The sequence below is a fragment of the Oncorhynchus nerka genome, linkage group LG14 (assembly GCF_034236695.1).
Source record: "Oncorhynchus nerka isolate Pitt River linkage group LG14, Oner_Uvic_2.0, whole genome shotgun sequence".
Lineage (NCBI taxonomy): Eukaryota > Metazoa > Chordata > Actinopteri > Salmoniformes > Salmonidae > Oncorhynchus > Oncorhynchus nerka.
Window position 1 is genome coordinate 82,247,447 of NC_088409.1, and position 15,370 is coordinate 82,262,816.

At 45.3% G+C, this 15,370-nt stretch overlaps 1 protein-coding gene across 1 annotated transcript in view; it reads right to left on the reverse strand.

Annotated features, from left to right (window-relative positions):
- Window positions 1-15,370, reverse strand: part of LOC115141311 (calsyntenin-2-like) — a 584,100-nt gene that overhangs the window by 42,900 nt on the left and 525,830 nt on the right. Inside the window, exons 9-11 of the mRNA XM_065000494.1 lie at window positions 13,006-13,168; window positions 9,070-9,236; window positions 4,653-4,801 (exon numbers count right to left, since the gene is read on the reverse strand). Coding sequence (XP_064856566.1) covers window positions 4,653-4,801; window positions 9,070-9,236; window positions 13,006-13,168 — 479 coding nt within the window. The remainder of the gene's footprint in view (window positions 1-4,652; window positions 4,802-9,069; window positions 9,237-13,005; window positions 13,169-15,370) is intronic.

Below are 15,370 nucleotides of genomic sequence, written 5' to 3' on the forward strand. Positions count from 1 at the left end.
TGAGGTGGATGAAGGACAGGAGAGACAGGAGAGAGAAGACCTTATCCAGTCATAATGTGAGGTGGATGGAAGCACAGGAGAGAGAAGACCTTATCCAGTCATAATGTGAGGTGGATGGAAGGACAGGAGAGAGAAGACCTTATCCAGTCATAATGTGAGGTGGATGAAGGACAGGAGAGAGAGAAGACCTTATCCAGACATAATGTGAGGTGGATGAAGGACAGGAGAGAGAAGACCTTATCCAGTCATAATGTGAGGTGGATGAAGGACAGGAGAGAGAAGACCTTATCCAGTCATAATGTGAGGTGGATGAAGGACAGGAGAGAGAAGACCTTATCCAGACATAATGTGAGGTGGATGAAGGACAGGAGAGAGAAGACCTTATCCAGACATAATGTGAGGTGGATGAAGGACAGGAGAGAGAAGACCTTATCCAATCATAATGTGAGGTGGATGAAGGACAGGAGAGACAGGAGAGAGAAGACCTTATCCAGTCATAATGTGAGGTGGATGAAGGACAGGAGAGAGAAGACCTTATCCAGTCATAATGTGAGGTGGATGAAGGACAGGAGAGACAGGAGAGAGAAGACCGTATCCAGTCATAATGTGAGGTGGATGAAGGACAGGAGAGACAGGAGAGAGAATACCTTATCCAGTCATAATGTGAGGTGGATGAAGGACAGGAGAGACAGGAGAGAGAAGACCTTATCCAGTCATAATGTGAGGTGGACGAAGGACAGGAGAGAGAAAACCTTATCCAGACATAATGTCAGGTGGATGAAGGACAGGAGAGAGAAGACCTTATCCAGTCATAATGTGAGGTGGATGGAAGCACAGGAGAGAGAAGACCTTATCCAGTCATAATGTGAGGTGGATGGAAGGACAGGAGAGAGAAGACCTTATCCAGTCATAATGTGAGGTGGATGAAGGACAGGAGAGAGAGAAGACCTTATCCAGACATAATGTGAGGTGGATGAAGGACAGGAGAGAGAAGACCTTATCCAGTCATAATGTGAGGTGGATGAAGGACAGGAGAGAGAAGACCTTATCCAGTCATAATGTGAGGTGGATGAAGGACAGGAGAGAGAAGACCTTATCCAGACATAATGTGAGGTGGATGAAGGATAGGAGAGAGAAGACCTTATCCAGACATAATGTGAGGTGGATGAAGTACAGGAGAGAGAAGACCTTATCCAATCATAATGTGAGGTGGATGAAGGACAGGAGAGACAGGAGAGAGAAGACCTTATCCAGTCATAATGTGAGGTGGATGAAGGATAGGAGAGAGAAGACCTTATCCAGTCATAATGTGAGGTGGATGAAGGACAGGAGAGAGAAGACCTTATCCAGACATAATGTGAGGTGGATGAATGACAGGAGAGAGAAGACCTTATCCAGTCATAATGTGAGGTGGATGAAGGACAGGAGAGAGAAGACCTTATCCAGTCATAATGTGAGGTGGATGAAGGACAGGAGAGACAGGAGAGAGAATACCTTATCCAGTCATAATGTGAGGTGGACGAAGGACAGGAGAGAGAAGACCTTATCCAGACATAATTTGAGGTGGATGAAGGACAGGAGAGACAGGAGAGAGAAGAACTTATCCAGTCATAATGTGAGGTGGACGAAGGACAGGAGAGAGAAGACCTTATCCAGTCATAATGTGAGGTGGATGAAGGACAGGAGAGACAGGAGAGAGAAGACCTTATCCAGTCATAATGTGAGGTGGACGAAGGACAGGAGAGAGAAAACCTTATCCAGACATAATGTGAGGTGGATGAAGGACAGGAGAGAGAAGACCTTATCCAGTCATAATGTGAGGTGGATGGAAGCACAGGAGAGAGAAGACCTTATCCAGTCATAATGTGAGGTGGATGGAAGGACAGGAGAGAGAAGACCTTATCCAGTCATAATGTGAGGTGGATGAAGGACAGGAGAGAGAGAAGACCTTATCCAGACATAATGTGAGGTGGATGAAGGACAGGAGAGAGAAGACCTTATCCAGTCATAATGTGAGGTGGATGAAGGACAGGAGAGAGAAGACCTTATCCAGTCATAATGTGAGGTGGATGAAGGACAGGAGAGAGAAGACCTTATCCAGACATAATGTGAGGTGGATGAAGGACAGGAGAGAGAAGACCTTATCCAGACATAATGTGAGGTGGATGAAGGACAGGAGAGAGAAGACCTTATCCAATCATAATGTGAGGTGGATGAAGGACAGGAGAGACAGGAGAGAGAAGACCTTATCCAGTCATAATGTGAGGTGGATGAAGGACAGGAGAGAGAAGACCTTATCCAGTCATAATGTGAGGTGGATGAAGGACAGGAGAGAGAAGACCTTATCCAGACATAATGTGAGGTGGATGAATGACAGGAGAGAGAAGACCTTATCCAGACATAATGTGAGGTGGATGAAGGACAGGAGAGAGAAGACCTTATCCAGTCATAATGTGAGGTGGATGAAGGACAGGAGAGACAGGAGAGAGAATACCTTATCCAGTCATAATGTGAGGTGGACGAAGGACAGGAGAGAGAAGACCTTATCCAGACATAATCTGAGGTGGATGAAGGACAGGAGAGACAGGAGAGAGAAGAACTTATCCAGTCATAATGTGAGGTGGACGAAGGACAGGAGAGAGAAGACCTTATCCAGTCATAATGTGAGGTGGATGAAGGACAGGAGAGACAGGAGAGAGAAGACCGTATCTAGTCATAATGTGAGGTGGATGAATGACAGGAGAGAGAAGACCTTATCCAGACATAATTTGAGGTGGATGAAGGACAGGAGAGACAGGAGAGAGAAAACCTTATCCAGTCATAATGTGAGGTGGACGAAGGACAGGAGAGAGAAGACCTTATCCAGTCATAATGTGAGGTGGATGAAGGACAGGAGAGACAGGAGAGAGAAGACCGTATCCAGTCATATTGTGAGGTGGATGAAGGACAGGAGAGCCAGGAGAGAGAAGACCTTATCCAGACATAATGTGAGGTGGATGAAGGACAGGAGAGACAGGAGAGAGAAGACCTTATCCAGTCATAATGTGAGGTGGATGAAGGACAGGAGAGAGAAGACCTTATCCAGACATAATGTGAGGTGGATGAAGGACAGGAGAGAGAAGACCTTATCCAGTCATAATGTGAGGTGGATGAAGGACAGGAGAGAGAAGACCTTATCCAGTCATAATGTGAGGTGGATGAAGGACAGGAGAGAGAAGACCTTATCCAGACATAATGTGAGGTGGATGAAGGACAGGAGAGAGAAGACCTTATCCAGTCATAATGTGAGGTGGACGAAGGACAGGAGAGGGAAGGCCTTATCCAGTCATAATGTGAGGTGGATGAAGGACAGGAGAGACAGGAGAGAGAAGACCTTATCCAGACATAATGTGAGGTGGATGAAGGACAGGAGAGACAGGAGAGAGAAGACCTTATCCAGTCATAATGTGAGGTGGATGAAGGACAGGAGAGACAGGAGAGAGAAGACCTTATCCAGACATAATGTGAGGTGGATGAAGGACAGGAGAGAGAAGACCTTATCCAGACATAATGTGAGGTGGATGAAGGACAGGAGAGAGAAGACCTTATCCAGACATAATGTGAGGTGGATGAAGGACAGGAGAGAGAAGACCTTATCCAGTCATAATGTGAGGTGGATGAAGGACAGGAGAGACAGGAGAGAGAAGACCGTATCTAGTCATAATGTGAGGTGGATGAATGACAGGAGAGAGAAGACCTTATCCAGACATAATTTGAGGTGGATGAAGGACAGGAGAGACAGGAGAGAGAAAACCTTATCCAGTCATAATGTGAGGTGGACGAAGGACAGGAGAGAGAAGACCTTATCCAGTCATAATGTGAGGTGGATGAAGGACAGGAGAGACAGGAGAGAGAAGACCGTATCCAGTCATATTGTGAGGTGGATGAAGGACAGGAGAGCCAGGAGAGAGAAGACCTTATCCAGACATAATGTGAGGTGGATGAAGGACAGGAGAGACAGGAGAGAGAAGACCTTATCCAGTCATAATGTGAGGTGGATGAAGGACAGGAGAGACAGGAGAGAGAAGACCTTATCCAGTCATAATGTGAGGTGGACGAAGGACAGGAGAGAGAAGGCCTTATCCAGTCATAATGTGAGGTGGATGAAGGACAGGAGAGACAGGAGAGAGAAGACCTTATCCAGTCATAATGTGAGGTGGATTAAGGACAGGAGAGACAGGAGAGAGAAGACCTTATCCAGTCATAATGTGAGGTGGATGAAGGACAGGAGAGACAGGAGAGAGAAGACCTTATCCAGTCATAATGTGAGGTGGATGAAGGACAGGAGAGCCAGGAGAGAGAAGACCTTATCCAGACATAATGTGAGGTGGATGAAGGACAGGAGAGAGAAGACCTTATCCAGTCATAATGTGAGGTGGATGAAGGACAGGAGAGAGAAGACCTTATCCAGTCATAATGTGAGGTGGATGAAGGACAGGAGAGACAGGAGAGAGAAGACCTTATCCAGTCATAATGTGAGGTGGATGAAGGACAGGAGAGAGAAGACCTTATCCAGTCATAATGTGAGGTGGATGAAGGACAGGAGAGACAGGAGAGAGACAACTAGAGATTATGTTACGGTCAGTAGTAAAGGGAGAAGGAGCCTTGCGTACTGTACTGAGGTTGAGATGTGCAGGCGTCTGATGCCCGGTGTGGGAAACTGGCGGGAGTTGATGTAGGAGACCTTCCTCAGAGCAGCGTTCATGTTCTCCAGATCCTCTCCCTCCATCACCAGGATCGACTGGGCTGGGTTGAAGTGGAACTGAGAGAGAGAGAGGGAAGTGAGAGACAGAGAAAAACAGAGAGAGGGAAAGAGAAAGGGAGCACATCAGACTTGACCACAGTTTAACACACACTGAAACAATTTTGTGTCTGACTGTGTCGAAATATGTGTGTACAACATAAGTGTGTGTCTGACTGAGTGTGTTTGAGTGTACATCACGAGTGTGTGTTCATTCTTTTTCTCTGTTTCAGGAATCATAAGCCTCTTGTGTTGCTCAGACACACTCAGACACAGCTCTGGGTCCCAGTGGACGTGATGCACTGAGTCTCAGTCTCACAGAAGAGGCTTTATGCTGCTGATACCACAGCCTCATTCACACACAGCAGCAAAGACACAACGCTTCAGGGGGCTCTCTCCGTTTCCTTTTATCCCTCTGCCCCCCTCTCTCCTCTCATCCTCTCCTTCTCCTGTGATTGCATTGTCAAGCGTCCCACCGGATCCTAAACACTGTCCTTAAGCTCTACTGGACTCAGGAGACCCGTTGTCAAGCATCCCACCGGATCCTAAACACTGTCCTTAAGCTCTACTGGACTCAGGAGACCCGTTGTCAAGCGTCCCACCGGATCCTAAACACTGTCCTTAAGCTCTACTGGACTCAGGAGACCCGTTGTCAAGCGTCCCACCGGATCCTAAACACTGTCCTTAAGCTCTACTGGACTCAGGAGACCCGTTGTCAAGCGTCCCACCGGATCCTAAACACTGTCCTTAAGCTCTACTGGACTCAGGAGACCCGTTGTCAAGCGTCCCACCGGATCCTAAACACTGTCCTTAAGCTCTACTGGACGCAGGAGACCCGTTGTCAAGCGTCCCACCGGATCCTAAACACTGTCCTTAAGCTCTACTGGACTCAGGAGACCCGTTGAAAAGTGTCGTCACAAAAAGAAAAGGAAATCATTTGAAAAAGATAAAGTGAACTAGCCCTGCAGTTTTACCTCTCTTTCTCTCTCTCACACCCTCTCTATCTCTATCATAAGGCCTCTCTTCTCTTTATCTCCTCCCTCTCTCTCTACTGGGAGATGAATCAACTTCAGGCTTGAAGGGGGAGGGAAGAAAAGATGGAAGGGGGATATAAAGGGGGTAGAGGAGGAAAGAGAGGGAAGGGAGGGGAAACTAAGTGTTTTAACATTTGTTTGAATCTATACTGAACAAAAATTGAAAGTGTTGGTCCCATAATTCATGAGCTGAAATAAAAGATCCCAGAAATGTTCCACAATAACAAAAGCTTATTTCTCTCAAATGATCACACATTTGTTTACATCCCTTTGCCAAGAAAATCCATCCAAATGTGCAGTTTTGTCACACAACACAATGCCACAGATGTCTCAAGTTTTGAGGGAGTGTACAATGGTGACTGCTGACTGCAGGAATGTCCACCAGAGCGGTTGACAGAAACTTTAAGTTAATTCCTCTACCATAAACTGCCTCCAACGTCATTTTAGAGATTTTGGCAGTACGTTCAACACAACCGCAGACCACGTGTAACCACACCAACCCAGGACCTCCACATCGGCCTTCTTCCCCTGTGGGATCCTCTGAGGAGCGGTGCTGCTGAGGAGTACTTCTGTCTGTAATAAAGCATTTTTGTGGGAAAAACTCATTCTGATTGGCTGGGCCGGGTTCCCCAGTGGGTGTGCCTGGCTCCCAAGTGGGTGGACCTATGCCCTTCCAGGCACACCCATGGCTAACCTCTGCCCAGTCATGTGAAATTAGGGCCTAATGAATTTATTTCAATTGACTGATGTCCTTCTATGAACTGTAACTCTGTAACATCTTTTAAATTGTTGCATGTTGCGTTTATATTTTTGTTCAGTATTGTCGTGTCTTTACTATCATTAAATTGAAGACTTATAGTTTTGATCAAAGATGCTCTGTAATTAGTATTACACGATCAACTGATTAATCATGTAACTGTAATTACTAGGAAGTCGGAGTACCAAGGAAAAATATTCAGATTACAAAGTTATAATTTCCTAAAATAACGTTTCAGATATTTTATCTGATCAATTAGTCTTCGAATTAATTAATGATTTACTTTACCTCACGTTAGTCTCATTCCAAAAGTCGTAAATTGTTGGTTATCTGCACGAACCCAGTCTTCACTATGAGTCATCCATACATCAATTGTCTTAAATTATGTATTTATTACTAACTAAGTAATTCACAGAAATGCATAAACAAACAAACAAGGTAAATGTGGTTACATGAAATGAGAATGTGCCCTAGTGGGCTAAACCGGCATGGTGGCTTGTTAGATAAGGAAAAGTGGGGGTCGACTAAGAAGTCACGACAAAGTGATAATTATAACAATTGAAATGCTAATCCTTTGCACATGAAGGCTCACTCATTCGGGAACAATTGCAATCAATATATACTTTTACGCTCAGTGTGTCGTCTTGATCGCTGGTGAAAAGTTTGTTTCTTTTGTAGAATTGTCCGTGTCTCTCCATCTCTGTGTCGTGGTTATAGTGGGTAGTTCAGAGTGACATTAATTCATTTCGTTATAGATGAATGTTTCGGCGGTTGTCGTGCTTCGCGTTCAATGATACCGAATTCCTAGCTGCAGACTAGTAATTAACATCAAAGACTTGTTCTTATTCTGTCGGTATCGATAGTCGAAGAGTTTAACCACGTGGTCTGGTTCAAAGATTCAGCAACGGTCTACAACCTTTGTCTTCTCGTAATGGAGAAAAACATGGTCTGGTGATAATTTCTCAAAGTTGGGTTTTATTCGGAATTGCAGGAAAGGCGCTGTCCCAGGATGTCTGACCCTTACTGGGCTCAGGAACGGTCCTCTGATTTAGTTCAAGTCAAAAGGGAATTGTATTTTCCTTCATTAAACAGTCCAGAATCATATTACACAATTTTACAAACAGTATCATACTCACTCACTCATTCATCTTATACAACAATTAGATGTAAACCTCATATCTGAGTCTATTATATAAACAGCATTATGGTAATGTGGCCACACCGTCTCCTATGAGCTTCACCAAGTTGTAATAAATGGACCAGTTCGTAGCTGGATTCTTCACCGATCTTTTAAACTTTCTCCAGAACATGAAATTTGTTCGGACCTCGAGTTCTGTGAGGTGGGAGAAATTCCTTTGTTCTCTGTGAAAATGTACTCTCTCTATACTGTGTCCATGAAGAGATCCTCAGGAATTTACGACGTCTCTCTGACCACAGCAGCCTAGTTGAAGGAGGAAAGGGGGAGGCAGGGAGAGGGGAATGGGCTTTCTGTACCCAAAGAGAGCAACGCCATGACAGTATATACAGTGCATTCGGAAAGTATTCAGACCCCATCCCTTTTTCCTGGGTCGGCAGACACAGCCATAATCTAAAATGGATGAAATACTTTTCCCCCCTTATCCATCTACACACAAAACACCATAATAACAAAGCGAAAACAGGTTTTTAGAAATGTTTGCAAATTTATAAAAATAAATAAATAAATGAAATACCTTATCTACTAAGTATTTAGACCCTTTGCTATGAGACTCAAAATTGAGCTCAAGTGCATCGTGTTTCCATTGATCATAGTTGAGATGTTTCTACAACTTGATTGGAGTCCACCTGTGGTACATTCAATTGATAGAACATGATTTTGAAAGGCTGTCTAGACCTGTCTATATAGGGTACCACAGTTGACAGTGCATGTCAGAGCAAATACCAAGCTATGAGGTCGAAATAATTCTCCATAGAGCTCCAAGACAGGATTGTGTCGTGGCACAGATCTGGGGAAGTGTAACAAAAATCTTCTGCAGCATTGAAGGTCCCCAAGAACACAGTGGCCTCCATCATTCTTAAATGGAAGAAGTTTGGAACCACCAAAACTCTTCCTAGAGCTGGCTGCCCGGCCAAACTGAGCAATCAGGGGAGAAGGGCCTTGGTCAGGGAGTGGACAGAGAACCCGATGGTCACTCTGACAGAGCTCCAGAGTTTATCTGTGTTAATGGGAGAACCTTTGAGAAAATGTGATATTTCAGTTTTTTATTTGTAATAAATGTGCAAAAAAATTCTAAAAACCTTTTTTGGATCTTTCTTTATGGGGAATTATGTGTAAATTGATGAGGGAAAAAAAACAATTAAATTAATTTCCTAACAAGACTGTAAGGTAACAAAATGTGGAAAGAATCAAGGGGTCTGAATACTTTCTGAATGCAATGTATCAGCATTTGAATGTGTTTGTGTGTCTCTCTGTGTGTGTGTGTGTGTGTGTGTATGTGTGTGTGTTTCTGTTGCCTTACCTTGATGCCCTTGCCCAGGCTCTCCAGTGAGTTGATGTCCAGTCCTTCCTTGCAGGCCTGTAGACAGGAGATGACCTTCTGGCTCTCTATCTTCCCTGGCCTGATGGTCAGCCCTGACAGACTGCCCCGGAAGTACTGAGTGAACCGCGGCTTCGTAACCTCACCACCTACACACAGAGGTGACAGTTCAAGAATAATAACTAAATACAGTTACACTATTATTATGTAGAACGAAGGGAAATCCTTTCAGAACCCTCAATAGCCAATGACTAAAAAGTCAGTAATGAGTGACAGTAGCACACAGCAATCCCACTGTTAACGGCCTTCGTATGCTTCAGGTCTCCCAGCATGTACTTCAACCAGACAGGTCCTGAGTCCTCCCCTCTCTCTCTACTAATGTTACTGTTACTGTACTGTCTGTGACATTACTAGGCATATGGGCTGGAGACAGGCTACTGATTCCAGGTCATTTCTCACTGTGAGCCTGTTGGCAGCACCACACCACATACAATTCTAATTGCCTTCAGGAGATCATTAGAGAGAGAGAGAGAGAGAGAGAGAGAGGGGGGATTTAAACTGCAGCCTGGCCTCTGTCTGCATGCACTGAGCACTGCATGCACTGCATGGTCTGCGTGATAAACACACACAGAGTGCACACTCTCAATCCGCTGGCATGAAGAATAGTCCATTGACTGTATTGACACATTCTGAGCTTTTTCCATGAAATTTTCCTTCCCTTATTAAAACGATAATGTAAAACGAACAAATCAAGTCGCAAATTCCTTCACAGCCAGGGAGAATAATCATTCTTCAGCTGTGATTACCCCAGAAAGCAGCCAGACTCCTCTTGAAGTTTGAAGCAACTTTCACTAGAGCTTGTCAGTGGCACATTGAGCTCGTCAATAAGGCGGTCCGCTCGCAGCTAAAGCCTTTGAAAAGGCAATCGTCAGAGCTAATAGCACTGTGTAAAGATAACAGGGTGGTTACTGAGGGCTTAGTTCCCTTCAGAGAGGCCTAATGGTCGCTGACCTCCTCCTCTATTCAAGGTCTACTAATCCCTTCTTCAGGGCTACACAACTCTATCTGCCATTCAACCCCATCTGCCAAAAAATGATCCGCCCGTTGTCTCTCCTCTCCTCTCCTCTCCTCTCCTCTCCTCTCCTCCCCTCCCCCCCCCTCCCCTCCCCTCTCCTCTCCTCTCCTCTCCTCTCCTCTCCTCTCCTCTCCTCTCCCTCCTCTCCTCTCCTCTCCTCTCCTCTCCCTCTCCTCTCCTCCTCTCCTCACCTCCTGTCCTTACTCTCCTCTCCTCTACCCTCTCCTCTCCTCTCCTCTACCCTCTCCTCTCCTCTCCTCTCCTCTCCTCTCCTCTCCTCTCCTCTCCTCTCCTCTCCTCTCCTCTCCTCTCCTCTCCTCTCCTCTCCTCTCTTCTCTTCTCTTCTCCTCTCCTCTCCTCACTTCTCTTCTCACCTCACCTCCTGTCCTACCCTCCTCTCGTCTTCTCGCCTCCTCTCCTCTCATCTCTTCTCCTCACCTCTCCTTTCCTCCTCTCTTCTCCCCACCTCTCCTTTCCTCCCCTCTTCTCCTCACCTCTCCTTTCCTCCTCTCTTCTCCTCACCTCCTCTCCTCCTGTCATTCCACCCTGTTGAAAATGGCCTGACCTATCTCTGCACATCATTTAGGGCTACGCATCATTAGACACATTCATACAGTCATTTAGCTAATAGTAGGCTCTAGAGTAGGAGAAGTGAACTTTTAACTGGGCATCAGGCGTTGCTGAAGACAGCTTGATTGTATCTCCACTTTTCATCTTCATTGTGCATCGAATATGGATGAAAGCTTCCGGCAGTTAGGTTCATTCATGGTCAAAAATACACGTTATGCACACGGCACTTGAAGACAGCCATTGTTATCTTTGGTCTGGAGAGAGAAAATCTGACACTACTTGTCCAGTCGGCCTAATTGATCAACTGTCATGGCAGATCCCCAAAACATTTTCTCACATAGAACCAGTCAATAGGGGCACATAACAGGGGCAAGACATTGGTTGCGGATCGTCATCATTTTTATTATCGTCATCATTTTCCAGTCAGGTCACCCATGATACAAGTCAGTATTCGATGTCCATTCATGTCTGAGGACATTGGGAGATGTGGAAACAAATCAGTTGTGTTGTGACAGGGTAGGGATGGTAGACAGAAGATTTGGTAAAAGACCAAGTCCATATTATGGCAAGAACAGCTCAAATAAGCAAAGAGAAACGACAGTCCATCATTACTTTAAGACGGAACATTTCAAGAACTTTGAAAGTTTCTTCAAGTGCAGTCACAAAAACTATCAAGCGCGATGATGAAACTATCTCTGATGAGGACCGCCACAGGAAAGGAAGACTCAGAGTTACCTCTGCTGCAGAGGACAAGTTCAGTAGAGTTAACTGCCCTCAGATTGTAGCCCAAATAAATGCTTCAAAGTTCAAGTAACAGACACATTTCAACATCAACTGTTCAGAGGAGACTGCGTGAATCAGGCCTTCATGGTCAAATTGCTGCTAAGAAATCACTACTAAAGGACACCAATAAGAAGACGATACTTACTTCGGCAAAGAAACATGAGCAATGGACATTAGACCGGTGGCACCATGTCCTTTGGTGTGATGAGTCCAAATTTGAGATTTTTGGTTCTAACGGGTTTGTCTTTGTGAGACGCAGAGAAGGTGAACGGATGATCTCTGCATGTGTGGTTCCCACCGTGAAGCATGGAGGAGAAAGTCTGATGGTGTGGGGGTGCTTTGCTGGTGACACTGTCTGTAATTTATTTAAAATTCAAGGCACATTTGACCAGCATGGCTACCACAGTACTCTGCAGCGATGCGCCATCCCATCTGGTTTGCGCTTAGTGAGACTATCATTGGTTTTTCAACAGGACGACCCAATACACCTACAGGCCATGTAAGGTCTACTTGCCCAAAAAGGAGAGTGATGGGGTGCTTTATCAGATGACCTGGCCTCCACAATCACCTGACCTCAACCCAATTGAGCTGGTTTGGGTTGAGTTGGACCGCAGAGTGAAGGAAAAGCACCAACAAGGGCTCAGCATATGTGGGAACTCCTACAAGACTGTTGGAAAAGCATTCCAGGTGAAGCTGGTTGAGATAATGCCCATATGTGTTATTTCATACTGTTGATGTCTTCACTATTATTCTACAATGTAGAAAATAGTTTAAAAAAAACTTGAATGAGTAGGTGTTTCCAAACTTTTGACTGGTACTGTATATATATATTTTTTCTGTTGTAATTTTACCCCCCCCCCCCCCCCCAATATCGTGATATCAATCCAATTACAATCTTGTCTCATTGCTGCAACTCCCCAACGGGCTCGTAAGAGGCGAAGGTCGAGTCACGCGTCCTCCGAAACGTGACCCGCTTAACTTAACCCGGAAGCCAGCCTCACCAACGTGTCGAAGGAAACTGTTCAACTGACGACCGAAGTCAGCCTGCAGCCGCCCAGCCCACCACAAGGAGTCGCTAGAGCGTGATGAGCCAAGTAAAGCATCCCCAGCCAAACCCTCCCCTAACACGGACGACACTGGGACAATTATGCACTGCCCTATGGGACTCCCGTTTACGGCCGGTTGTGACACAGCCTGGGATCAAACACAGCGATGTAGTGGCTTAGACCGCTGCGCCACTCGGGAGGCTGAGATGTTTGTTTTAAGCCTTTCCCAAACCTTAACCCTTACCTTAACCATTCGGAGTTAATGCCTAACCTTAAACATAAATACAAAATTCTGAGTTAATACCTAAACTTAACATTAAACACTTTGAAATTTGACTTTGAGAAACATCTCATTCTGACTTAAGACAGAGCTAGTTGCATTTTCATCATAATCATTTTCATCATCATTGTCATTGTAATTGTCATCATCACCATCATCATCACCTTGCCAGCAGGCGCCCACAGTGAGCTGTACGTCAATCTGAGAGGGGTGGATCGGCCAATCGTCTGTCACCAGGTAAGGGTCGTAGGTCACTCCGTCCACGTAGAGTGTCACCACAGGAAACTCCACGTTAATGACGTAATAGTGCCACTCCTTATCACAGATCTGCATCGGAAAGAGGGAGAGAGAGAGAGAGAGAGAGGTGAAATACCAGTGTGCCACCACAGAAGCAAGATTTTTGACCTGTTGCCACAAGAAAAGGGCAACCAGTGAAGAACAAACACCTTTGTAAATATAGTGTGAGCTATGCATATATATATATATATATATATATATATATATATATATATATATATAATATGACATTTGAAATGTCTTTATTATTTTGGAACTTCTGTGAATGTAATGTTTAGTGTTAATTTTTACTCTATTTTCACTTTTGTATATTATCTACCTCACTTGCTTTGGCAATGTTAACATATGTTTCCCATGCCAATAAAGCCCCTTGAATTGAATTGAATTGAGAGAGAGAGAGAGAGAGAGAGAGAGAGAGAGAGAGAGAGAGAGAGAGAGAGAGAGAGAGAGAGAGAGAAAGAGAGAGAGAGAGAGATTGAAATAGAAGCAGAGAGGGAGATTGAAATAGAAGCAGAGAGGGAGATTGAAATAGAAGCAGAGAGGGAGATTGAAATAGAAGCAGAGAGGGAGATTGAAATAGAAGCAGAGAGAGAGTGAGAGAAAGTGAGAGAGAGAGGGCGGGAAGAAGAGTGAAAGAGAGAAATAGTCAATGAAAGAAAGAAAGAGAGAAATAGTGAATGAAAGAAAGAAAGAGAGAGAGAGAGAGAAAGATAGGGAGATAAAGAGAGAGAGAGGGAGAAAAAAATAGGGAGATAAAGAGAGAGAGAGAGGGAGAAACTGAGCTGTACTTCCTAACCACCTGCCAAATGTATGACCATATTAGAGACACTAATATGGGTGAAAATACTACGGTGTGCCATCACAGCAGCAAGATTTGTGACCTGTTGCCACAAGAAAAAGGCAACCAGTGAAGAACACACACCTTTGTAATTACAACCCATATTTATGTTGTATTTACAATGGTGTTTGTTCTTTATTGGTTGCTCGATTTGCACATCGTTACAACACTGTTTACAGACAAAATATGACATTTCTATTGTCTCTATTCCTTTGGAACTTTTGTGAGTGTAACATTTACTGTTAATTTTATATTGTTAATTTCACAATTTTTTATTTTCTATTTCACTTGCTTTGGCAATGTAAACATATGTTTCCCATGCCAATAAAGCCCTTTGAATTGAATTGATAGGGAGAAAGAGAGAGGGAGAGAACGAAAAGGGGAGATATAAGAAGGGGTTGATAGATTAACATAAGTACAAGACGCTCCATCAGCTCTTCCTTTATAAGGAGAACATAATTACTGTTGTGAGGCAGTTACAGTATAAAGGCTTCTGCTGGGTCTGTCCATTGGTTGTGGTTTTGGAAAAGCTGATGGAGGTTTAATAGCCCCCTTGCAGAGTGTCTGTCTGACGGGGGCTGAGAGCTCTGAGTGGGGCTGAACGCACTTCTGATGGTGCTCCTGCTCGGACAGCAGATGGGTGAGCCATCACCGCAGTTAGGACATGATGAGCACTGCACCAAATCTCACACATTCAGTGGCTGGCAAGCACAGAGGTCAACACACACACGCCAACATGCAAACAGCCACATAGTAGAGATGACTAGTAGAAAATATACTTTAGCCCCACTGTCTAGGGGGTAGCTCTGCCACTCTCTAGGAGGAAGTCATGCCACTCTCTAGGAGTTAGTCCTGTCACTCTCTAGGGGGTAGCTCTGCCACTCTCTAGGGGGTAGTCCTGCCACTCTCTAGGGGGTAGCTCTGCCATTCTCTAGGGGGGTAGTCCTGCCACTCTCTAGGGGGTAGTCCTGCCACTCTCTAGGGGGTAGTCCTGCCACTCTCTAGGGGGTAACTCTGCCACTCTCTAGGGGATAGTCCTGCCACTCTCTAGGGGGTAGTCCTGCCACTCTCTAGGGGGTAGCTCTGCCACTCTCTAGGGGGTAGTCCTGCCACTCTCTAGGGGGTAGTCCTGCCACTCTCTAGGGGGTAGTCCTGCCACTCTCTAGGGGGTAGCTCTGCCACTCTCTAGGGGGTAGCTCTTCCACTGTCTAGGAGGTAGTCCTGCCACTCTCTAGGGGGTAGTCCTGCCACTCTCTAGGAGGTAGTCCTGCCACTCTCTAGGGGGTAGTGCTGCCACTCTCTAGGGGGTAGTCCTGCCACTCTCTATGGGGTAGTCCTGCCACTCTCTAGGAGGCAGTCATGCCACTCTCTAGGGGGTAGTCCTGCCACTCTCT